The sequence below is a fragment of the Callospermophilus lateralis genome, chromosome 2, assembly GCF_048772815.1.
Source record: "Callospermophilus lateralis isolate mCalLat2 chromosome 2, mCalLat2.hap1, whole genome shotgun sequence".
Taxonomy (NCBI): domain Eukaryota; kingdom Metazoa; phylum Chordata; class Mammalia; order Rodentia; family Sciuridae; genus Callospermophilus; species Callospermophilus lateralis.
In genome coordinates, this window is record NC_135306.1 from 131,479,273 (window position 1) to 131,504,094 (window position 24,822).

Below are 24,822 nucleotides of genomic sequence, written 5' to 3' on the forward strand. Positions count from 1 at the left end.
ATTACAAGTTTGAGATGAGCCGTGGCAATTTAGGGAGACCTTGTCTCAAAATAAAAATTAAAAGGGCTGGAGTAGAGCTCAGTGATAAAGTATACCTCTAGGTTCAATCCCCAGTACTGCCCCCCCACCTACTCCCAGCAAAAGATATTTTGGTACCAGAGATTAGCCACTGAGCACATCCCCAGGCCTCTTATTTATTTTTTATTTTGAGGCAAGGTCTTGCTAAGTCGCTTAAGGCCTCTCACTAAGTTGCTGAGGCTGGCTTTGGACTTGTGATCCTTCTGCTTCAGCCTTCTGGGTCCCTGGGATTACAGGCATGTGCCACCATGCCTGGCACAAAAAAAAAAAAAAAAAGATTTTGAAAGCTGCAGAGTAATACCAATTCTTTACATTTTCATGGGAGATTGAAGCCAGGGCTTTAAGCATGCTAGACAAATGCTCAACCACTGAACTGCACTCCCAGGTCAAGATACAATACCTTCAAAAGAAGAGGAAAAAAGCAAACAAAGGCACAAAGGTATTATATCATGGCCTACAATCTTCACTACCCACCTCCCCTGGTACTGGGCACTGAACCCAGTAGCACTCTACCACTGAGCTACATCCCTACCCCTTTTTGTTTTTTCAGACAGGGTCACCCTAAATTGCCCAAGTTGGCCTTGAATTTGTAATCCTCCTGCTTCAGAAGCCTCCTGAGTTGCTGAGATTACAGACATATACCATGGCACATGGGCGTCACTTTTTTTTTTCTTTTAAAGAAAAAGAGAGAAGGTGGTGGTACAGGCCTTTAATCCCAGCAATCCAGGAGGCTGAGACAGGAGGATTGCAAGTTAGAGGCCAGTTTGTGCAATTTGAGACCCTGTTTCAAAATAAAAAATAAAATTTATTAAAAGGGCTGGAAATGTAGCTCAATGGTATGACACCCCTGGGTTCATCCCAGTACACAAATAGAAGAAAAGAAGGTGGAGAAATACAAAGGATTTTATTACTGATAATCTTATAAATTATTAAAGTAGAACATTTTAAAAATTGAAAGCTTTACTTATAAGGAGACCTTACATATATTATTTTCAGTGCTATTAAAAAGCATATAAGCCTCTAACTAATGGGAATTCTTCTGGCACGCTTTAGAGTGGGGTAAGTACAAACATACTACTTGAAAAATCAACCCATTAATCCATTACTTTTTTTCCCTTTGAGAAAGCAGAGAGCTAATGGAAAAGACTATAATTAGAGGAAGCAATCCAAGGGCTACCACAGGGAGCTGGGCATGAACATGAACTTAGTGCTGCTCATGAGGTCTCTAAGGTCGGAGAATAGACAAAAAAGACAGATACAGCTTTTGTTTTGTTTTGCAGTGTTTGGGATTGAACCCAGGGCTTCATGCATGCCATGCAAGCGCTGTACCACTGAAGTACATCCCAGCCCCAAATCTGCAGCTTTCCATGCTTTCAGCTGCCCCTTCCAAACAATTTTTATAACTACCTGCTTAGACCAAGACATGCAAAAGAAGACAAATGGAGAAGAAATCCTTCACTTACTAATACAGGAACACACCCTAGGAGCCCTAGAATTAAAGGGAAGACCTGTTCCTCTGCTGCCATGTGCTTGTATACTCAAGGACAGGGTCTGGCTTCATCAATGCAAGTGAAGTTCTGTAAGAAAGCTAGATGACAGAGTGTCTCAATGTCCTTATGTGATCTTTTTTAGAAACAGTGGAATGAGAAGTTGATTAAGGAAACAATTCATTAGGGCTATTAATTAATCGGCAAAAATTGGAGATTTTTTGACTACACACTTTATTTGATGCTAACATCAAAGACTGGGTATTTTAAACAGCAAATTTAATCCCCTCCATTAATAACACTTTCACGTTAACTGCAGTAAAAAAAAAAAAATGTATTATTTTTCTTCTCCCCATATACCTACAACTGTACATAAACTTCTGCATTTCAAAGTACATCACTTATAAAGTGAAAGATTTCAAATTGCTAGGAAAACATTTACTAATTATTATTTTTAAATAATACTCCTTTGGAAGATTTCTCTTCTTTGTGCTTATAATTAATTTGCAAACATCTCAAGTCAATTTCAGGAAAAAAATCATAGCAGACAAGGGCTAAGTGCAGACATAAGTAGCTCCATTTTATAAACAAAGTTTCGACCTTCCATTTTATTCCACTGAACTTCTTTAAATGGCCCACGAAGATGACTCCATTTACCATCTTGTAAAACATCACTTTTTGGAATGTCTTTACACTGGTTACGGGGAAACTGAACCATAATCTTGCTGCCACTTTCAGGTCCATTACGAACTATGGAGAAAAATCAAAATAGTAATTACACTCATTTTTGCAAACCAGAAAACAAGGATAAATCCCACAACTTTATTCTACTGTGAATATAAAAATCCTTATCAGTTCATCAAGTTAATCTTGTTAAAAGTTCTTTTCAATTTCAATATACTAACTTTCTAAAACTAATTTACACACACACACACTCACTCCAGGCTGGTATAAATATCTCTGATTTACTGTTTATTAAATACAAAAATTAGGCAAGAAGAATTTTGGCATAGGAAAGTCCTACATTTTTTGAAAATCACTGACTTGTTTTTTAAAACACATTCATTTGATAATTCAACTTTCAATAAGTAGACTAATATATAAAGCATATTCAACTATTCAGAATAAAGACTGGAAGGGATAAAGGAAAGATTATTCTGAATTAAGAATATCAGGTTTTAATGAGGTTTTAGCTACTAACTCAGGAAAACAAAAAAGGTAATTTGAAACTCCTAGCAGTACGGGACAATGGGTATAGAAGAATGCACGTTTAGCATGTGCAACCCTCTGCATTTAATCCCTATCTTCAAAAAACAAACAAACAAAAATTCTAGCAATAAAAATATAGCAATGACTAAGCTTACAGAGTCAGACTAGGATCCTGTGGGGAGATATTTCAAACTACCCAATTTTTGAATTTTAAAGTATTAAGAGCAGATAGTAGAAAAAGATCATACTAAAAATTTAAATCCTACAAATGTAAAATTTAAGCTAGATAATGTATGTGGGAGTCCTATTAAAGTACCCACTCATCATAGGTGCTTAATAAAACAGCTCTCTTTTATTTCATCCCTTTATATTTTTGGCATCAGATATTATTCTTTCCACGTTTATAGCTATATTTTTTAAAGTTTTTATCCACAAAATGTTTGGGTCTGCAGTAGTAAAAATGTTGATGACACATTACAGAGGATCTACTAGAAAATGTGCTCGCCAAGCTGAACATTTTTATAACTACTATAAAGAAAAGTAATAATCTCGTTTTGAATAATAAGTATTATCAGATAAATATCAGTGTATGTATGTTAACTACTACTTTTACATATACTTAATTATTAAAGCTAAATATTAAGGTCAAACTCCCAAAGGTCTGTTCTTTCAAAGAAGCAGAGAGTACCTGAAATAGCATAGTCACCACTCGGGGAGGCCACTGTTATGGCAGAGGCATTGCCAATACTCTCTATGGGCCCAAGTCCCACATGATTACTGAAGCTGAGTACCTGCCAGCCCATAACCTTGGCTAGCTGTTGAACTGCATGAACCTGATGCTGTGACATCTGTGGATGAAAAAAGAAATTTGACTGACAAACAGCACAGATATTTACTTTGCAATTTGATCATGCTCATAAACTTTTGTTGGGATTTTCCATGTCTTATGTTTGAAGAGTCCTATTCTATGTGACTACTAGGGAGAAGGAGCAGAACCCCATCTTCCACTGAAGTAGCTAAAATTGCCTGATACTCAAATCCCTTGTCTACCAGCAGCTTCAAAACAGGCACATGAACTAAACTTGGCCAACTGGAGTCTCCTGATAGATCACTGAATGTAAGGCATCACTAAAAGTACCAAGCAAGTATCTTCTACTCCCTATTCAAATCCAGTCTCCACCGAACTTCTCTGCCCTGGGAGGCTCAAGTGTTGGCTACCAGCTTCTATGTCCTCTGACTTCAGGCAAAGGCAGCCACCTATGTAATGAGGATTATCAATGACAGCCAACAAGGTGGCAAGGAAGAGAGTGTGATAAAAACATTCATTCCCCTGGTACTTTCCCTGTGAAGTTATCCAGACTGGTTGTTTGACAAAAGGCTGCTGGTCTCATCAAGGTGGCTTGTTTTGCATTACTCTCCCGTTTAGGGTTCCTATAACTTATTCTTTCCCCCAACCCTGGCCTAGGACTGGTGACTACTAAGACCCTGGGGCCTGGTTACCCAGTTTCTACTAACAGCAAGTTACCACACTGTGGCTTGGTGGCTCTCCTACACCCATAATGTTGTACATAGACCCTAATCAACAGACCCTCCTGAGTATGCCATCTTTTTTTTTTTTTGGTAGGGGACAGCGTACCAGGGATTGAACTCAGGGGCACTCAAAACTGAGCTACATCTCCAGATCTACTGTGTATTTTACTTAGAGACAGGGTCTCACTGAGTTGCTTAGCATCCTGCTATTGCTGAGGCTGGCTTTGAACTCTGGATCCTCCTGTCTCAGCCTTCCGAGCCACTATGATTACAGACATGCACCACACACCCGGCTTGTTACCTGTTTCTTGATCATACGCTGAATGAATGCATTCTGCCACCAGTGGGGGATGCAGTAGTGCCAGGATAGCAACACTGCCATTCCCCTAGCTTCCTTTGATCCCTGCCATTTGCAAACTTTCGCCTCTACACTTCCCATCAATTCTGGGAGTTATTCAGTAACATTCCAATACATTTTTATGTGTGTGCTTGAGCTAACCAAAGCCATTTAGGATATGATTAGCTAAGAGCTGTCGTGCCTCACAAATGCATTTTATGTATTTGGTACCAAAGAGGCAAATCAATATGTAAGATTACTGATGCAAGAATGGAGAGTTTCAGTATTTTTTTTCCCTTAATTTTATGTGGGGAAAAAAAAAAGTATTATACACTAGTATTTCAAAAACTTATCGTTTCTCCCATAATTCAGCATTTCACTAGACTAAATTCACAAACAAGGTATGAAAAGTACTGCCTTTTATAGATGAAGGACAGACCAGAAACTTGTACAGTGTCACAAAGCAAGTTTGGGGTAGAGTGGGGACTAGTACCTAGTACTTTTCTAGACTGCCTTAATATGAGGAACTCTCTCCTAGGGTTAATGACTAAAATATTCCACTTCTTTTTATAGATAATGGTCATTATAGGTTTGTATCTGACCCCCTTTCTCTAATTTTCTTAGGTTAATACTTCACTTCTAGTTCTGAAGAGGCTAAACCTCAGCAATCTGCAAAACAAGAAACTTGTTAATCTCAAAACTTGTTCTTTATCCAAAACACAAAGTACAACAAATCTAAGAATTTATCAACACTTTCGACTAACCAATAGGTCACAAATTATAATGTTAAAAATTAAACGAAAGAGCGGGAAACACTGATTTTCTCCTTATATAACTTACTACATTTTAACTACTTCTTACTCAGTTTGCTCTTTAAGCAGTTATAATATAAGAGGAAGGGGCTTATGATCTGTAGTCTGCAACAATTACCTGAGATAGAAGAAAATCCTGTAGCTCCTGCTCCTGATGAGACAGTGTAATTACTCTTCCATCTCTGTGTACAACTCGAATCTGCTCAACTCCAATATTCAATTGCAGCTGAATGGACCTTTATAGACACATACACTAAAAATCAGAAATGTTCAAAAAATATATAGTACTACAAACAGTAAAACTTAATCATGGAAAAATCATAACAGTTTTACTATGCTACACCAACACTTCTGGGGAAGAAAAGGTCTTCTTTGGTTCTACTGAACAATCAAACTCACTGCAGATCACAATGAACATCAGTCTACTCAGGAGGCCAACATCAGATGCTTTTCTTCTAAGGCAGTCCACACAGAAGCACATGCAGCTGTCTACACAGCAGCAGTACACCTTTTTTATGAAAAGATTCATATTGGGAATATGTATAACTGTAGAGGAATATTTCCAGGGTCCCCATAAGAGAGATGCTCAGTTTTCCCATTCAGAGAAGTCCAAAGTCATCCCCATCAGCATTTAGAATTCCCTTCAATCTGCTGGATGAGGTGGCCCCAGTGGCTCAGGAGGCTGAGACAGGAGGATCTCGAATTCAAAGCCAGCCTCAGCAATGGCAAGGTGCTAAGCAGTTCAGTAAGACCTTGTCTCTAAATAAAATACAAAATAGGGCTGGGGATGTGGCTCAGTGGTCTAGTGCCCCGAGTTCAATCCCTAGTATCAAAAAAAAAAAAAAATTTCCCTCAATCTAGATGCAGTTTACCATTTTGTGATCATGTTTCAATAAATAGTGACACTTAGTAATATAGATCATATCTTTCTTTATCGGGTTTCTCAGAAATTGGGACTTTAATTAAAAGGTTTGGCCCTTCCTGAATTAATTAGCAAACAATTCAGAATACATACATTCTATTAAACTGGCTTAGGTCAAACAAAGAAACTCAGAAAATATTCAATAAATAACATTCAGATCACTACAATCTTCTAAAACAACCTAAAATTTTAGCAAAGAACACGCACAAGAGACTGGAAATCCCTCAAATAGCTTAGATAAACAAATATAGAAAAACAGCACCGTCTTTCTATGTTTGATATATATATATATATATATATATACCTCGTTTTTAACATTGTTTTATAGCAAGTATTTGTGAATAAGGTATTTTAACAATAGTCTACATAAAGTTTTGATTTTGATGAATTGAAATTTACATTGTTTTTTGAAAGAAAAACACAAAACTCAGAAGGCATAAAGAAAAAACATAAATCTAAGCAAATTTTAAAAATATTTTTAAAATAAGGGTATAAAAGAATAGGAATTCTTATTATATACCATAGGTAGGAACATACTTGTGACTACCACTTTGAAAAACCATTTGTAATATGACTAAAAAATTTAAATGTTCTTATCTTTTGATCCAGCAATTACATCTGATAAAAACTTTATCTAATAAAGATATATTTGCACATGTGTAAGTTAATTTTCTGGCACTCAGCAAAAATGTTCATTAATAGAGGGTTAAAAGTCTTGATACATAAAATGAAACACAAGGCTGAAAAAGGAATGAGATAGATCTATGTGTTCTGAAAAGGAATGTTTTTCACTGATATAACATTTCAGAGTGAAAAAGCACAGAAATCAGGAATGACTGCTAATATGCATAGTTTCTTTTTGGGGTGACAGAAATGTTCTGAAATTAGAAAGCAATGATAATTATATAACAGGGAATTTAAAATTGCTATGTGAACCCTAACCCTTATTTTAAAAAATCACACAAATCTGTGTAAAAGAAGCAGGTTATAGGTGAAATACATATGCCTGTAAATGCAGACTTTCCTAGAAAGATGTGTAAGACTTTAACATGGCTGTTCCTGAGGAGTTGTGAGGACCTTTAACTCTAAATGTCATAAACTTTATAACTCCAGCTCTAAAAGATGAGGAAAAAGGCATCTTATTAGTCCCTTCTACTCCCTGATGCCCTCTCCTTCTGTCAAGGAAACATTATCACTAAACTTTCTTCACAGAATTTACATTGGGTTCTATAATTAAATCTAACAGTTGTTTTGGTCTTGGTTCCAGACATAAACTACTGAATGCTGATAATTTTTTCTTCCTTTTGTGCTCACTCACTCAATATTTTTTTTATTTATATGTGACAGCAGAATGCATTAAAATTCATATTACACATATAGAGCACAATTTTTCATATCTCTGGTTGTATACAAAGTATCTTCATACCAATTATTTTATTATGGAAAAAAATTAAACACAAACAGAAGTAGATTATAATATAATGAAGGCCTATGGTCTTATCACCCACCATAACAGTTTAAAGACCCACCCAAACTTGTTTCATTTATATTCAACACCTCCCAACACACAAATTGCCCTCATTATTTTATTTCTTGAGGCACAGAATTAGAAAACTATACCATAAGGAGAGCGTTTACTCCATTTATGTATAATGTGTCAAAACGCATTCTATTGTCATGTATAACTAATTAGAACAAGTAAAAAAAAATACAAAAACAAAAAGAATTAGAAAACTATGATCCAGCTTCACTCTACCATTTTGCCCTGGAAATTCAAAATTAATTTTTTGTTCATTGTATGCTATTTTTTAATCTTCCATATTTGATCTTACATTATCTACTATTTTACATTTAAAAAACAGTGAATTAAAATTTCCATAATGAAAAGCAGCATTATAAATGCATTTTCCACTCATACTCCAAATGGTGGCAATTTTGTCTCTCACAGTGTTTTGCTTGCTATAGTTAGTTAGGTATGTCTGAATATGCAGCTAACACTTGAAAAATAAAAAGGTACTCACAGATCCTGACAAATGTATGCTGGCAGTTCTCTCAGACTAACCTGGAAGAAGGAATTCAGCTATATCTTGTCAGTTGTTAAATTTTATAGAGGCTCACATGAGACCCAAAACTCCTTTTCATGGCTCCTAGCCAACTGTATTAACTTCTGATGTGTGAATGCAAATCAAATACACTGCATTTCCATCAATGGACAAAAATCATTCTGATCCCTTCACAGACAGACAGCTATAACTTACTTTTAAGGGCACAATCATGAACTGGATTAGACCCAGATCAATACCAGCTCTGATGAGAAACTTCAGCTGTTCTAGGCACAAAATGGAGGGTATGGGCTCTAATATAAATGGCCCTCTTTACTTCTTCATATACCTTGCCACAGCCTCTAAACATGAACTAAACATTAGAGATGGCAAGACAGCTTTCTATTCAGTGCTTGAGTTTACCTCTTACTGTAGCTTAAATGTGTGACATTTATCTAAGAGACACTATATTAGATATTCTTACCTCTCATTCTCACAAACACTTTATAGCTGATATAATTTGCTGGAATGTTATGCCACCCAAGCAAATAGAAACCAAAAGCTTAACATAATCACTCAACAAAAACCAGGACATAACAAGCATCTTTTTTTTTTTTTTTTTTAAAGAGAGAGTGGGGGGAGAGAGAGAGAGTGAGAGAGAATTTTTTTTTTTTTTCAATATTTATTTTTTAGTTTTTCAGCAGGCACAACATCTTTGTTTGTATGTGGTGCTGAGGATGGAACCCAGGCCGCACGCATGCCAGGCAAGCGCACTACCGCTTGAGCCACATCCCCAGCCCCCATAACAAGCATCTTAACTTAGACACCTACCTTTTATTTTTGATACTTACTTGCATATTTGTTCATAACCTTGTGATGTGATTAAAACTTTCACACTAGATTCATAAACATCATTGATATTTGACCAATGAGCCTGTATCTGAGGATCCTCAATGCGACTTGCTAAGCTGTCAATGGTTGCAGCAGTTCTTTTGAAGAAAAGAAGGTAAATTTTTTAAAAAGTCACCATATAAATGAAAGGATTTAAATCACTCATAACATTTTCATGAAAAATTGGAAATTAGATGAGTACTTTTGAAAATGTTACCACTTTTAAAAAAAAGATCTTAAAAGAAAGGTACAGAGAATTCTAAGAACCTCCCACACGCTGCACTGATGTGCTGGTACTCAGCTTCACATTACAACATGCTGTGGTCACACACCTGATTACCACAATTCAGGATGCATTTATTCCCTTTTAACTCCATTAGTTTGGTCTCACTCAAGAAAGCTTGTCAAACCACAAGTGAGAAAGATACTTCTCTGGTACTAACTTGATATAAATCATTCATAAATGTCTGTACTTTATCCCTGGTAACAAATGACTTGGGACACATCCACAATTATACCTATTATATTGTAATGGAATCATCATCATATTCAAGAAAAGCTGGAGACTTTAAATACAACCAAAATCTTGGGCTGAGGATATAGCTCAGTTGGTAGAGTGCCTTGCATATATAAGGCCCTGAGTCCGATTCCCAGCACCACAAAAAACAAAACGTAACAACAAAACCCTCCAAAAACAAAAACAACAACAAAAAAATCCTTGTACTCCAAGAGAGAAAATATAATAAATACAAGCGAGAAATGAGATTCAAGTACTCATCATATACCAAATATTGTAATGAGTATAGTATTACTTAATCTAACAACCATTGTGTTAGATAGGTACCATCATCTCCATTTTTTAGAAGGAAAGAAAAAGAAATTTAGCAATGTTAAGCAATATGCCCAAGGTTGCATAGCTGCAGGCTAGGCTGCAAACACTCGAGTCCAATTTCAGCACCAAAAACCAGGGAATCTATTTCCAAATACAGTAATCTTTTTTTTGTATCTTACATAATAGTAACTGTTTAGATCCAAAGTATAAATCATGGAGCTAGGGTTGTAGCTTAGTGGTAAAGTGTTTGCCTAGAATGTGTGAGACTCTGGGTTAGATTCTCAGCACCACATATAAATAAATAAAATGAAGGTCCGTTGACAACTTAAAAAAATACTGAAGGCCCCTAGTTTCTAATTATCTGGAAAGACAGCTATTTCTTATGCCCTTCATATAATTCATAGAATATTTAACTTTATGTTCACTCAGAAATTTTCAAGATTAGTAATACACTCAAATTAACAGCTTTTGTCACTGAAATTTATAAATGGAATATTAATAGTAACCTACTGTTTCTAATTTACTGGAAAGAGAAAGAAAAGCCTTGAGAAAATAGGAAAAAATAAAAATAGCCACTGGGGACAAGGGGCTTTTACATAAACACCTGTAAGGTTAGCTCCATTATGGTGTCTTATATCAGTTCCTAACTTTTTCTTCTTTTTCCATGATTTGTTTCCCTGACAGTGCTTTGAAATTCCTATAACAGATAGATATATATGTGATAATATTCCACTCAGCACGTATCAATAAACTGGAAGTAAAAAATACCTAGTAACTGAGAGCTGGGAAGAAAACAATGGAATATTCACATAATAGTACATCACATGACTACTAAAATATATTTGAGAAGCATTTAATGAAAAAGAAAAAAAATTACAATATAATACTAAGTGAAACCAGGATATAAGATTTTATGATTCTAGGACTAGGGATGTGACTCAGTGATAGAGCACCTGCCTATCATGATCAAGGCCCCAGGTTTGATTCCCAGTGCCAAAGAATAAAATAAAATAAAAAACTAAAAAATATTTTAGAAGACAGTTGTGGTGGCACTCGCCTGTAATTCTAGCTGCTCAGGAGGCTAAGGCAGGAGGATCTTGAGTTCAAAGCCAGCCTCAGCAAAAGTGAGGTGCTAAGCAACTCAGTGAGTCCCTGTCTCTAAATAAAATATAAAATAGGAAAATAGGGCTGGGGATGTGGCTCAGTGGTCGAATGCCCCCGAGTTTAATCCCTGGTACCAAAAAAAAAAAAAAATTTTAGGATTCCAGATTTGTTTAAAAAAAAAAGAGAGAGAAAGAGAGATAAACTCACCCCAACACACATGTGTAAAAATACATTAATGTGTTAATAGATTTCACTGTATATAGTATTATATAGATTTTTTTTCTTTACTGTTCTTATTGGGCATCACATTATTTGTATAACTGGGGCAAAATTAACATTTTTAAAGTTTTGCTGCTTACAAATTTATAATAGCGATAAAGACAGCTATTTCTTATGCCCCTCATATAATTCATAGAATATTTAACTTTATGTTCATTCAGAAATTTGCAAGATTAGTAATACACTCAAATTAACAGCTTTTGTCACTGAAATTTATAAATGGAATATTAATAGTAACCTACTATGTAATACTTTACTGTTTATAAGGAGCTTTGGCATATGTTTCTTAATTTGATCCCAAGATCAATCTTATATCCCCAACTAAAAGGAAATAAGTATAGAGCCAAAGATACTAAATGACTTGCCCAAAGTTACTTGCCAAGTGATTGAGCACTGGCTTATGAAACACATTTTTCACCCTAAATACCTTACTCCTTCCACTGTATCATACTATCTTCTTAAACATATCTTCCTAATTCATTTAAGTAAAAGCTGAATGGCCTAAATTTCCATGCTAAGACTATGAACTAATGTATTAATAAAACTATGATTGTATCAGCAAGAAAAAACTGAAAATCAACAATAAAATACAAGATAAATAAAGTATTGATTGAATGACAATTCTGAAGTACTATCAAGGCAAAATTATAAATGAAGTAAAAACTGACCTCCTCACCAAGTACCAACAATGAAATAGAAGAGCCACCCTTTAGTACTGAAAAAGATAACATTATTTATGTCCAATCACATCAAGTCCTTCTGTAAACAATATGCATAAAAGAAAGAAAATAAGACTAGGAGATACATGGACTTGGGCACATTAGTTCACAGTCTTAGAATAGAAATTTAGATCATTCAGCTTTTAGTAAAATGAATTAGGAAGACATTAGAAAATATAGGACAAGCCTATAATTCTAGCAACTCAGGAGGCCGAGAAAAGAGGATTACATGTTTCTGGCTAGCCTTAGCAACTTAAGCAAGACCCTATCTCAAACAAACAAACAAACAAACAAAAAGGAATAGAAAAAAAAAGAATAATTAAAAAAAAAAAAGGATTAGGGACGTAGCTTATTGGTAAAGCATCCGTAGGTTGAGTCCCCAGTAACAAAAAACATAAAAAGAAAAAGAAAAAAGAAAGAAAAAGATAGCATGATAGCATGATACCATGGAAGGAGTAAGGAATTTAGGATGAAAGATAAATTTAAGCTGGGGCTTAATCACTTACCAAGAAACTTTGAACATAAATACCAATTTTGTTACTTTTAACTTTGTAACCTTAGGCAAGCTTCCCTATATTCTCAAAGCCTCAATCTTCTCATCTGTGAAAATGGGGTTAACACTATCTACTTCAAAGAACAGAATTAAATAAGTAAATATGGGAAAAAATTCTTCCAAATCATAAAATGTTCGGGAATAAGTATCTGAAAGATGGGTTATTGAACAAAGTATGGTGTTCTGCTGAGAACAATGGCGCACTCCTATAATCCCATTTAAACGAAGCAAGGGAATCACAAGTTCAAGGCCAGCCTGGACAACTTAGCAAGACCTGTCTCAAAATGTTTTTTAAAAAAGGATGGGGACTTAGCTCAGTAGCAGAGTGCCCTGGGTTCAATCCTAGTATTTAAAAAAAGAAAGAAAGAAAGAAAAGGAAGGGAGAGAGGAAGGAACGAAGCAACTTGTCCTAAAGCACATCCCTAGTCAGTAATCTTTGCAAACATGTACTGTAGTGATAGAAGCAATACAGTAATTTAGATCAACCATGGATCAAAGTCTTCCCCACACTTGCTAAGACCTAGTCCACCACCATAAACTTTTACACTGTAGCCACCTTCCTCTCCCTGGAAAAAAAAGGTTGAAACATCCAAATAATAACATAAATGAAACAACTGTAGAAAGAGGACTACAATTTCAAAGAAAAACAGTAACTTTATTCATCCTTACCTACTCCTCAGAAAAATATGCTTTGCTTGTTTAATTATTTTTTCCAGAAGTCCTTCACTGGACTGTAATGAGTTAATTTCATTTTTATCAAAAGCTTGAGGACCTGAAAGTCTCATTCTCTTGTGGCCAAAAGGTGCACTTGCTGGGTGAGGCATCATGATGGAACTCAAGGTCTGTTTATGAAACTAATAAAAATAGCCATTTTAAATGACCACTAGCTATGGAGTAAATACTATACAATGTTCAATCAAAAACATGGCTCACATTTTGGAAAAAGAGAAGTCAATGGATATGAACTAAATACAAAAGAAATGTTAGCACAGAAATATATGCAAGTTATCGTCTAGATCATGCATAATACAAGTTTGTAGACAAAAGGGCCCCCTCTCAAGCTGTAACTTTTATTTTGAAAGTTTTAAAAACAAAACAATTATTATTCACAGAGACTTATCAAGAGAATGCATACAATCAGGACATAGTTATCCCAGTCTCAATTACTGGTTCCCAAACCTGTCTGTCTATTAGAACCCTGGAGGAGCTTTTAATTTTTTTTTTTTTTTTTTAATGTTTAGAATTTTTTTCAGTGCTGGGGATTAAAGCCAGGGCTCAGTGAACTACAGTCCTAGCCACTGAGTGTCTTCAAAAAACACTGGCTCTTACACTATCACAATCCAGCTAGATTTTTGAGTGAGTTAAGGAGGCTGGGCTATGTACTTTTATAAAGTTTCTAAGGAGATTCTAAAGAAATCAGCCTTAAACTATGAATTAGAACTCTGGAAACACAGTTGGAGATGACCTATGTGTAGAATATGTCCTGAAGTAACTCAATATCGCCATTCACAGGCCATGGCAAGATACTTTTCCTCACATCTACCTTAATCAGAATCATCCTACCCTTGGCACCTTTTATCATATGCTTCTTATATTTCTTATATTTCTCCTATACAATTTGTATACTTGTACCACTAAAAAGTAGGCACGATGGCACATGGCGGCCTGAAATTCCCAGTAAATCAGGAGGCTGAGGTAGGAGGAACACAAGTTTGAGGCCAGCCCTGGAAACTTAGCAAGACTGTCTCAAAAAAAAAAAAAAAAAAAAAAAAAAAGACAGGGATTGCAGCTCAGTAGTAGTGTCCCTGGTATCAAATACACATCCCCCATCACACACACACACACACACTCTTGAGAATAGGTACTGGGTTAGGATCACCCCTGTATACCTGGGCATGTAGCAAGGTTCTTTCACTTCAGGTAGTCAATGTTGTTGTTAAATGAATAACTGAGACACAGGCAAGGATTGGTGCATAGTCACTGCCCTGGACATGATTACCACAATGCAAAGAAAAATGTTTATTTCATTACCTCTCTAATCAGTAGATGCAAATTATGCTCTAAGACATAGAGGTGGTCCTCTGGACTTTGCTTCTCAGTTGCAGATTTTTGGGATTTCTTATCATTTGAGGAATGGCACAAAGAAATAGATAACTGCAAGCCTATTTACAAAAAGAAGCAGGACAGACACATATAAGCTAAGATATAGACAGGCACAAACTGTCTTCATAAAGTATAATCAGAATCATTTCTCAAAAAGGCACATTCTAAACTTGAAGATCAGGCTTTATGATTAACATTTTTATATGAAAATGACCACTCATGAATATAATAAACTCATATGTATTTGGATGATTCAAATTCTATTGACCTATAATATGGCTGCCAACCTTAAATTGTGGCTGAAGATTGGTAAATATGCCATATAATTATTTTTTTTCTTCCTACCTTAAAAAAACCAAAACAAAACACAAGGTTTTTGCTACTGTTGTTTTTTTTTTTTTTTTTTTTTTTTAATATAGAGTTGGTATCTGGTCTTGTCAACTGGAAGACAGACACCCTCCCCTGCTCCCATTAGAACTGGGATGGAATTTTTCACTTCTAAAACCTATTCCTCCTTCCTAAGGACACAATCCTAAGAATTTATGTAAAATATAAGTGCACAGCTAATTATAAACTGAGTTTTAGAATAAGTAATTGTTCTTGAATAATAAAAACCCAATTTCCACAAATTAGAAATATAATAAGTAAACATTTTTCAGCTAACATCTCATTTAGACAGGACAGTATCCCTGGTAAATCTTAGTTGTTTAACTGATGCTGAAGAGTAGCCATGCTAGTGTAAATTTTTTATATACATTGCTTTAAAATCCAAGAGTTACACTATTTAGTATAGAGAACAGACTTGGAAGTGTAGCTTGTCTTTTGTGCTTTACTGGCTGCTATTCTGGATAGCACACTACTCTCTCTTTGCTTTTGTTATTCCCCCTACACACCCAAACAGCTATCCATTCCATCTCAAAGAATTATCTGATCATACTTGGAAAGGGCTGAGAGATTATCTGGTTTTTCACCACAATATGTGGGATCTGTGATTTGATCTGAACAGCTTCCCGAGAGAGTTGTGCAAAAATTTCTTTACATAAGAGAACATTTTGTGCTGCTTCTAATTTTGTCTGCCAATGTGGTGAACCTGAAAGACAAGAGGTTTATGTATATATCAACTTCTAACCATATTATGTATAACCCAGCTTACATGAAAACTTGAATACATAAAACAAGTTTGGAAAACACTGCTTACTGTATACTCTTTCTAAAATATAAAAATCTTACTTCTTTCACACAGAGAAAACTAGTAAATAAGTTCAATTTAGAGCAAAAAAAAAAAAAATTGCACAACTATTCACTAATGCTTTATTTACAAATCATAAAAAGTATATTTCTAATTGTTCTTACTCCCAAACACCTATTTGTCTTATCTATATTTATTTTCAGTTTATCTAAAAATATAAATTAAGAAAGAACATAACTACACCTGGTTTGGATTTGGGCAGAGGTCTTTTGAAGAGGTTAACTGTGCCAAGATCACCTATGTCTGGAGCCTGTTTTTGAATGGAAACCTGTATGACAATAAAAACAAGGGGGAAACGTCAGCAAACCAGCTTCAGGGCAATCGATAAGAAGTTACTTAAAAAGTGCTTTGACAAATACCTTGATGTATGCAGACCCCTCTAAATCACTAGGAATTTGTACATCAAGAGGACAGTAATCTTCAGGTATCTTCTTATCCAGATCAATATCTGTATTCTTTATTACTTCAAATGTACCATGATGGGGAAAAAGAGACCCTAATGAGATATTAAAGATAGGAAAATAAAAAACAACACATTAAGTTAGCACATTTTATTAATTATGTAATACTATATATCCACATCACTGAATTATAAAATTAAGTTCCCACTAAAAATATTGTGTATTTTGAGCTGGGCATGGTGGCACACACCTATAATCCCAGCAACTCAGGATAATCACCCAAGTTTAAGGCCAGCCTCGGCAACTTAGCAAGGACCTGCTTAAAAATAAAAATATAAAAGGGACTGGAATTCCTAAGCAACTTAGTAAGATCCTGTTTCAAAATAATAAATTAAAAGGTCTAGGGATATAGGTTGGTGGTAAAGTGCTCTTGGGTTCAATCCCTAGGACCAAATAAAAAACAAAAACTAAAAAGGGTTGTGTGTTTTGGAGGAAGGTAAGAGCAGAACAATGAGCAAAAGGAATAAATGAAGCAGGAAAAATAAGTTATTTATCTTTAAAAAAATTCCTTAATTTAATGGTATCATTATATATGAACTCCACAGACCACACAAATTTTTGTAATGTAGTTTCTAATGGAGTTTCAATAAAAATGGAAGTGTTTCTAGAAAATAATTAAACCTTACAAATATACTACTTCTGGAGCTCAGTCTCTGTAATCAGGTTACAATTAAAAAGTGTTCTGAATTCAGCAACAGAAAGAAAAAAAGGGTGTACACAATACCCTTTTTTCAACCAGTTATCAGATTTTGATGTGACTGTTTTTGCGCCATACAGAAATCTGGGTAAATCTGTTAAATTATGTGACCTGTTGGCAATTAAATGTAACTTTTATAACAAAGGAAGATATTCAAAGTCTTCTTGCAATTAAAAAATGATGTATTTGAATCCTTTCATAATCATGGGTGGTCATCCCAAAGAGAAATTAGGTTATATACTTGCCCATAATTATTTGTGGGAAAGAACTTAGAATTTTTAAAACCAGCAAGCACTGCTTTTACAGACCATCTACTAAAATGTAAAAATGGACATATCATCTTGAATTCATGTTTGTAATAGGATTTTACTTTCAGAATTAAAAATTCCCCTATTCACATAAATGCAGAGGCATTTAGTCCTCCAGTGTTTAATCAACCACATAAACTTTTCTTCCTTTAATTTAAGCATAATGATGCCCTTGCTCTGGCAAATGAATTCATTTTTTGTGTGTGTGTGTGTGGTGTTGGGGATTGAACCCAGGGCCTTGGGCATGCAAGGCAAACACTTTACCAACTAAGCTACATCCCCAGCTCAAGTGAATTCTTTTAAGATATCACTCTACAATTGCTATTTCAACTATCCAGCCTCATTCTTAGCATTCAAAGCTTACATCTCTGATCCAGGAGTCTTATAAACCTCATCTCTGAACTTTCTGTTAAGTGTACTGAACAGGTTTTCAAACTGAAATTAAACAATAAGAGTAGTTTCTGGCTTATGTGTACAGATATTAAATTTTCAAAATGTAACATGTAGCTAAGAAACAATATAATGTCTCCTTTCTAAGAAGGATGTGTATGTAGCATTACAAGTAAACCTATACACTTACACAAAAAGCATAGTTTATAACGATTATCTATACCTGCACTTCTGTAGCTCAGATCCCCAAGAATTTTATCTCCAACTTTTCTAAGTTTCCAGTGTTGCCTTAATCTCAAGAGCTCAGAGTTGAAGTCTCTTTGTAGCTTGTTTTCTTGATTTTCCGTAACTGATTTAGTCAGTCTTTCCGCTCCCTTCAACAGTATTTGTGCTGCTCCAGCAAGTGACTTCTTTTTAGATATTAGTTGCAATGTCTGAGGATTCTATAAAAAAACAATTCTAAACTGCAGTGTTGTATTATTTTTAGATGATTTTAAATTCAGAAACAAAACACCTACTCAAGAGAAAATTTAGAAATTAAAGAAAAGCAAAGAGAAGTTGGATGGGAGGTGAAGTATGCATAATAATGCTTAAAAAAAAAATAAACTTAGAGCAGGCACAATGGCACAGAACTTTAATCCAAACCTGAAATCCTATCTACTCAGGAGGTTGAGGCAGGAGGTTTGCAATTTAGCAAAACCCTGTCTCAAAATTAAAAAAAAAAAAAAAAAAAAAAAAAAAAAAAAAAAAAAAAAAAAAAAACATTAAAAGAGCTGGAGATGTAGCTCAGTGGTAAGCACCTCTGGGTTCAATTCCCAGTAAGGTAAAACAAAACAAAACAAATTCAACAAAGATAAAAAACCCTTATCTCCAGCACTAGTGGTAAAAAAAAAAAAAAAACCACCTTAATTTATTTCTTTGGTCAATTCATATAGACTTCTGTTAAATGAAAAACATCACAATGGACCAGAAATTAGAACATAACACTTGGCATGACTTTACCAATGCTGGGTTAGGGTCCCTTCTAATGCACTGCCATTCCTCTCCTTATATATTGCCATCTCTGCCCCCATCAATGTGTATTCCCTTTTGTGACATTCACACTTGCAATTAACATCTAATCCTGCTTGGATGGTAATTTAATGTGATGGCATGAATCATTATATACAGACAGTACAATGATGCCTGACATATATTTGATTTAATGGATAAAATACATGACTCTAATGGAGTATAACTCAAAAATCATCTTGTATTATCACAGCAATTAAAATGCTTTTGGAATTAAGACCAAAAACATGTAGCATTAATATTAAATGTACTTTACTGAATGCTGACTTTTTTGATAACTGAACAGAAATCAAAATCTATATCATATATACATACATATATGTTCATAATCACTACCAATTCATGTATTTTTTTAACCAGATACAATTCCCAAAAGTCACAAAGTCAGATTTAATAAAAGGAAGATTGCAAGCTGTGTAAAAAGTCAAAAGCACACAAAATGTTTCACAAAAATGCCACAACAATCTTTTGATTATATTAGGAAATCTAAGACAAAGAAGTTCTTAGAGATCATAAGAAATTCCTGGAGAATGCTTTCTGGGAAAAGCACAGAATGGTGGGAAAGTAGTGTGCTGAGTGAGGTGCTGCAGCTCTCTCTGTCTTTGCTCTCTAACTACTGGCTTCACTGTAACCCTCAACACAGTGTAAACCTCTATGGGTTTTCTCTCTGCAAAAGGAAGGAAGCTGACTTACTAAACTCTATAAAGTCTTCCAAAACCATGTCTCTAGATTCCAAAACTATTACTATGTGAGAAATGATGTTGCAGACTCTTCATTCACCAATTCCTCCTTCAGCTGCCTTTCATTTTAAAATGTTAACTGAATATATTCTTTATCAAATATCAACAGTTCTACCCAGTTTTCAATATCCTCCATAATTCTGCGTAACTTTTCCAATCAATCTCTAAAAAACTGGAGGGGTTAGTCAGAAGAGAGAACTGAGACTCAGAAAACAACTTACTTAAAGTCACACAACTAGTGAGGGCAGAGGTAGGATTTGTACCCAAGTCTCTGTGACTCCAAAGTCATTTTATTATCACTTTTTTTCCCCCTGCTATACTGGTGATTGAACCTAGTGGTGCTCTACTACTAAGCTACAGCCCCAGATCTTTTTTTATTTTTCATTTTGAGATATAGCCTCACTAATTTGCTCAGGATGGCCTCAGTTGTGATCTTTCTACCTCATCCTCCCAAACTGCTAGGATTATAGAAGTGTGCCACCACACATGGCTTATCATCACATTGTTGTAAAATATATGACAGATCAAGGACCCTAAAAATTTGTTAAGATTTGGGAACCATGGGTATAGGGACACACACCTGTAATTCCAGTGACTCAGGAGGATGAGGCAGGAAGATTAAATTTCAAAGTCAGCCTCAGCAATTTAGCAAGGCTAAAATAAGCAACCATGTCTGAAAATAAAAATTAAAAAGACTGGGGATAAGGCCCAGTGGTAGAGCATCCCTGAACTAAATCCCCAGTACCAAAAGGAAAAAAAAAGATTTTAGGAACTTTAAATTATTATAGTGTTAATGAAATTTAGCTCTTCCAAAGGTCAAAGGTATATAATAAAATAATAGAAGGTGCAATTTTGTGCCTTTGTTTTTGATTAGTTAATCTTCACATCTACATTTGGACTTAATTTTTCAAGAAAGGAAAAGGGAACAATACACACAACCAAAAAATGGTCCTGGAATGTATTAAGAAGCCCCATAAAGCTTATTCAACAAAGCCCATAAATACCTGTTTTGGAGGAAGTGCATCCTGAGAAACAGGATCAAGAGTCATAAATTTTTTATCTTTAACAATACTGAGAACATCGTACAGAACACACATCTCTGTAAGGGCACTTCTCAAATTGTTCCTCACTGAATCCCAAGGCCAAAGGGAAGGCTGAAATTTTACCAACCCTAGAAAATGGGAGAAAAAGAAATACAGAAGTGTTACATTGGATAGAAGATAGAAAACTCATTTAGAGTTTTAGAGTACTAATAGAAAAAATAAAATTGAAATAAAAAATGTATTTTACTTCAAATTACTTTTGTCAGCCTGCCCATTCCCTACATACTTTCTTGAATCTTTATTAACATTTAAATTAGCAATCCTACTATGACAAAACAAATATGATATTTAATTTCCACAGGTTGTATCTATCATTATAACATTATAGATTTTTAAAATTATGCTAGCCCGCCCCCCACCCCGCCCTTTTTGGTACTAGGGATTGAATCTAGGGGTGCTTTACCACTGAGCTACATCCCCAGTCCTTTTTAGTTTTCACTGTGAGACAGGGTTTTCTTGCAAAGTTGTGAGGCTGGCCTCAAACTTGAGTTCCTTTTGCTTCATCCTCACCAGCTACGGGGATTATAGGCATGTGCCACCATGCCTGGCTCTTATGCAAGGTTTTCAATGATCCTTTCCCTTCAAGCTTTTAATATCTGAATAAGTAATTTAGAGAATTTCCAAAGTACTGAAAAGTATGAACTAAAAAGTGGCCTATTGCAGGGCATGTTGGTGCTCGCTTGTAATCCCAGTGGCTCAGGGAGCTGAGATAGAAGGATGCGAGTTCAAAGCCAGACCCAGCAAAAAGCAAGAGGCTAAGCAACTCCCTGAGACCCTATCTCTAAAATACAAACTAGGGCTGGGGATGTGGCTCAGTGGTCAAGTGTCCTTGAGTTCAATCTCCAGTACACACCGCTCCCCCAAATGGACCGATAATGCCAGAACCAATTTTAGCTACTATTAGTACATGTTCCCTTTAATTAAACGCACACACATACACATATATTTTATTAAATACATACTTGCTATACAGAATTCTAACAAAGAATGAGAGTAAAAAGTGAAAGTATGCCAGGCATGGTAGGCTATTCCTGGAATCCCAGTTACTCCAGAGACTAAGGGAAGTTTGAAATCAGCCTCTGAAACTTAGGGGAGATCCTATACCAAAAGAAAAACAAAAATAAAAACCAAAAAAGATGAGGATGAAGCTCAGTTGTAAAGCCCTCCAAGGTTTAATTTCCAGTACTAAGGGGAGAAAAAATATTTTCCTATTCATTCATATACCTATATAAAGTCTGAAATGACTATAATATTTCTTATTATTATACTTAATCATTACAGCTGATAAATATACATATTCCCGTTTTTCTTACATGCTCCCCTTTTCCCTTTAATATGTTCTAGAGACAACTTCCATGTTAACCCAGATAGAACCACTTCATTCTTTAACATCATGATATTTGGAACTTGAATGCATAATACATTTAACTATTCCTCTTTAACAGATATGTAGATTACTTCCAACAATGCTAGCAGTTGTAAACATCTAGGACACATACTAGATGAATATACAACTTTTTTGTAGGGTTAACTATTTAGGCATGGTATTGGTGGATCAAAAAAATTGCACATTTAAAATTTTGCACATATTAAAATCCCAAAGTGTCTTTATTAATTCACATTTCCAACAATAGGTATTAATAATTTTTAAAAATTTTTGCCAATTTTATGCATCTTAACTATTTTCATTTCTCTCTACTAGTGAGACTGAGTTTACAATGTTTATTAGCATCTGAAGTCTCTCTTCTATGAGCTGACAGTTTATATATCTTTGGCCTAGTTTTCCAGTCATCTTTTTCTTTTCAGTTTGAAGGACTCTTTGAATATCAGGGATTATCAACCAATTATGTAATATGTACTACAAATACTTTTCCCAGACTGCCACTTATATTTTGCTTTATGGCATCTTTTTTAATTTTAAGTTTTATATAGTTATATTTTCCTTTATAAGGTCTATGTTTCCTATCTTAGGTCTCATATTTCCTAAGTTATATGATTTTTTTTTGTTATTTCTTCCAATATTTTGTTTTACTTTCTTCATTTAGGAGAATCCAAAAACACACTGATGTTGCTTCTTTAATTCTCTCCTAAGTAGCCTCCTCCATTCCAGTTAATTTTCCCTATAATTCATTTATTACAAAGCATTCGGAGTAATCTTTAAGAACACAATCTGTCTCCACTTAAAAACCTTCAAAAACTTGCAATTGTCTTTGTGTGTGTGTGTGTGTGGTGTTGGGGATAGAACCCAGGGTCTTGTGCATGCAAGGTACTCTACCAACTGAGCTATATCCCCAGCCTGCAATTGTCTTTCTAACTCACTCTAAGACCACACAGCTAATAAGCCATAAGAGGTACTGAGCTCTTAACCACTAGTGTGACACATTATAGGCGTCTGGTTTTTTTTGTTTGTTTGTTTTTGTTTTTTAAGTGATTATTGGAACACTTCACCAATGACATGGTCTCAACCACTCCCTCTCCGGGGGACCTGCACAAAGGGAGTCCTAAGAGTCCAGAAATGTCTGAAGTGTCCGGTTATAAAAGACGACGATGAGATTACTACTGAGCGAGAGTGACACTTTCAAAGTAGTCCCACGCAGGCAATCTCACCGAGCGCGGGAGAGGCAGAGTGACATCATGCCGGCGGGCACAGAGACCCCAGCCCTACCTTCCTCGTCGTCCTGGTCTGCACTGGACCCCGCGCCCGCCCAATCCTGCGCATCGCCCTCGGCCCCCGCCGCCTCCTCCTCCTCGGAACCAGAACCCTGGCTGAAGTCGATCCTCTGGGCCAGACGCGCCAGATTTTGCGACATGGACAGCGGCTGCAAGTAAGTCTCGGTGCCATCCAGGCCCACCTCCTGGACCTGCTTCTCGCAGGCCGACTCGATGCTGATCCGCACAGCGCGCACCCCTGACATGCTGGCAGCTTCAGTGGGCTGGAAGCCGGCGAATCCGTAACCCTACCGAAGCCAACAGAACCCCAAGGACTAAAACAGCTCTGGCACAGCGCCGTCCCCAGAATGCTTTGCGACGTTTCCGCCCCACAAGTCTCACGGAACGAAACTGGTGAAGCTCCGGAACTCCGGGAGCGTTTCCGGCTAAGGATCAGGTGTGTGAGGCGGAGCTTCCGGGTGTGTAGGAGGCGGAGCTTCCGGGTGTGTAGGGGCGTGCCACTGCTGCGGGAAAGGCGGGTTTTGACTCCCAAAGGCGGAGAGGCTGGTCTTTGGTGCGGGTCTGCAGTTAAGAGTTCTGTGAAAGGGAAGGGTGAACAAAGCTGAGGAAGAACGAACTTTGGCAAGGAAAAGGAAAGGAATAGTTCCCTGAATCTTGGAAATGAGAGTCCCGCTGAGAGTGATGGGATTTGGGGGCTTAAACCTACACTAGAAAAAAAAAAATCTCTGAACAGTTATATTTAAGGGCAGTTTGAGGAAAACAGTTGTGCGTCTCGCCAGTTTAAATTACCGGGTTTCCGTTGTTAAATATTCCGTGACAGCTAATATTTGCAGCAAACAAAATTGTCACTTAACATGTACTTAATATTTCATGCCTGAGTGAAAATATTCAAAACATTAAGAAACTGTTATAATTTCAGTATGAGTCCCCAATAAAGTGCTTCATTAGTGGAAATAATTATTGCATGGGGAAAGATGGATTATTTTACGTTACAGAACTATAATTACAGACTATGTATATCATTGATCGTGAATCTTTGCCAAATTTTGTTCTGATAGATATATCTAGATTTTTGAACTAGTTTCCTAAAATAGGAAAATAAGGTCACCGTGGTGCCATTCCAAGAATATGTGGGTGTGTTCAGAGGCGAGTGAATTTTCGAAAGAGAAGTCTGTTTGGGGTCAAACAAGTGAATCTGTTCACAATCTTGTTTGAGAAGCACTGTGTTTACTCTT

The 24,822-nt window shown here is 35.8% G+C and overlaps 1 protein-coding gene across 1 annotated transcript; it reads right to left on the reverse strand.

Moving 5' to 3' along the window:
* Positions 1-1,444: 1,444 nt before the first annotated feature.
* On the reverse strand, positions 1,445-24,157 carry Med17 (mediator complex subunit 17). Its single transcript, XM_076846516.1, has 12 exons — positions 23,583-24,157; positions 20,819-20,985; positions 18,227-18,446; positions 16,507-16,643; positions 16,331-16,415; positions 15,836-15,988; positions 14,827-14,957; positions 13,465-13,649; positions 9,269-9,406; positions 5,572-5,689; positions 3,463-3,622; positions 1,445-2,315 (listed from the first exon to the last, which is right to left on the reverse strand). The coding sequence occupies exons 1-12, from the start codon at positions 23,830-23,832 to the stop codon at positions 2,104-2,106; spliced, it is 1,956 nt and encodes a 651-aa protein (XP_076702631.1). The 5' UTR covers positions 23,833-24,157; the 3' UTR covers positions 1,445-2,103.
* Between the last annotated feature and the right edge of the window lie 665 nt (positions 24,158-24,822).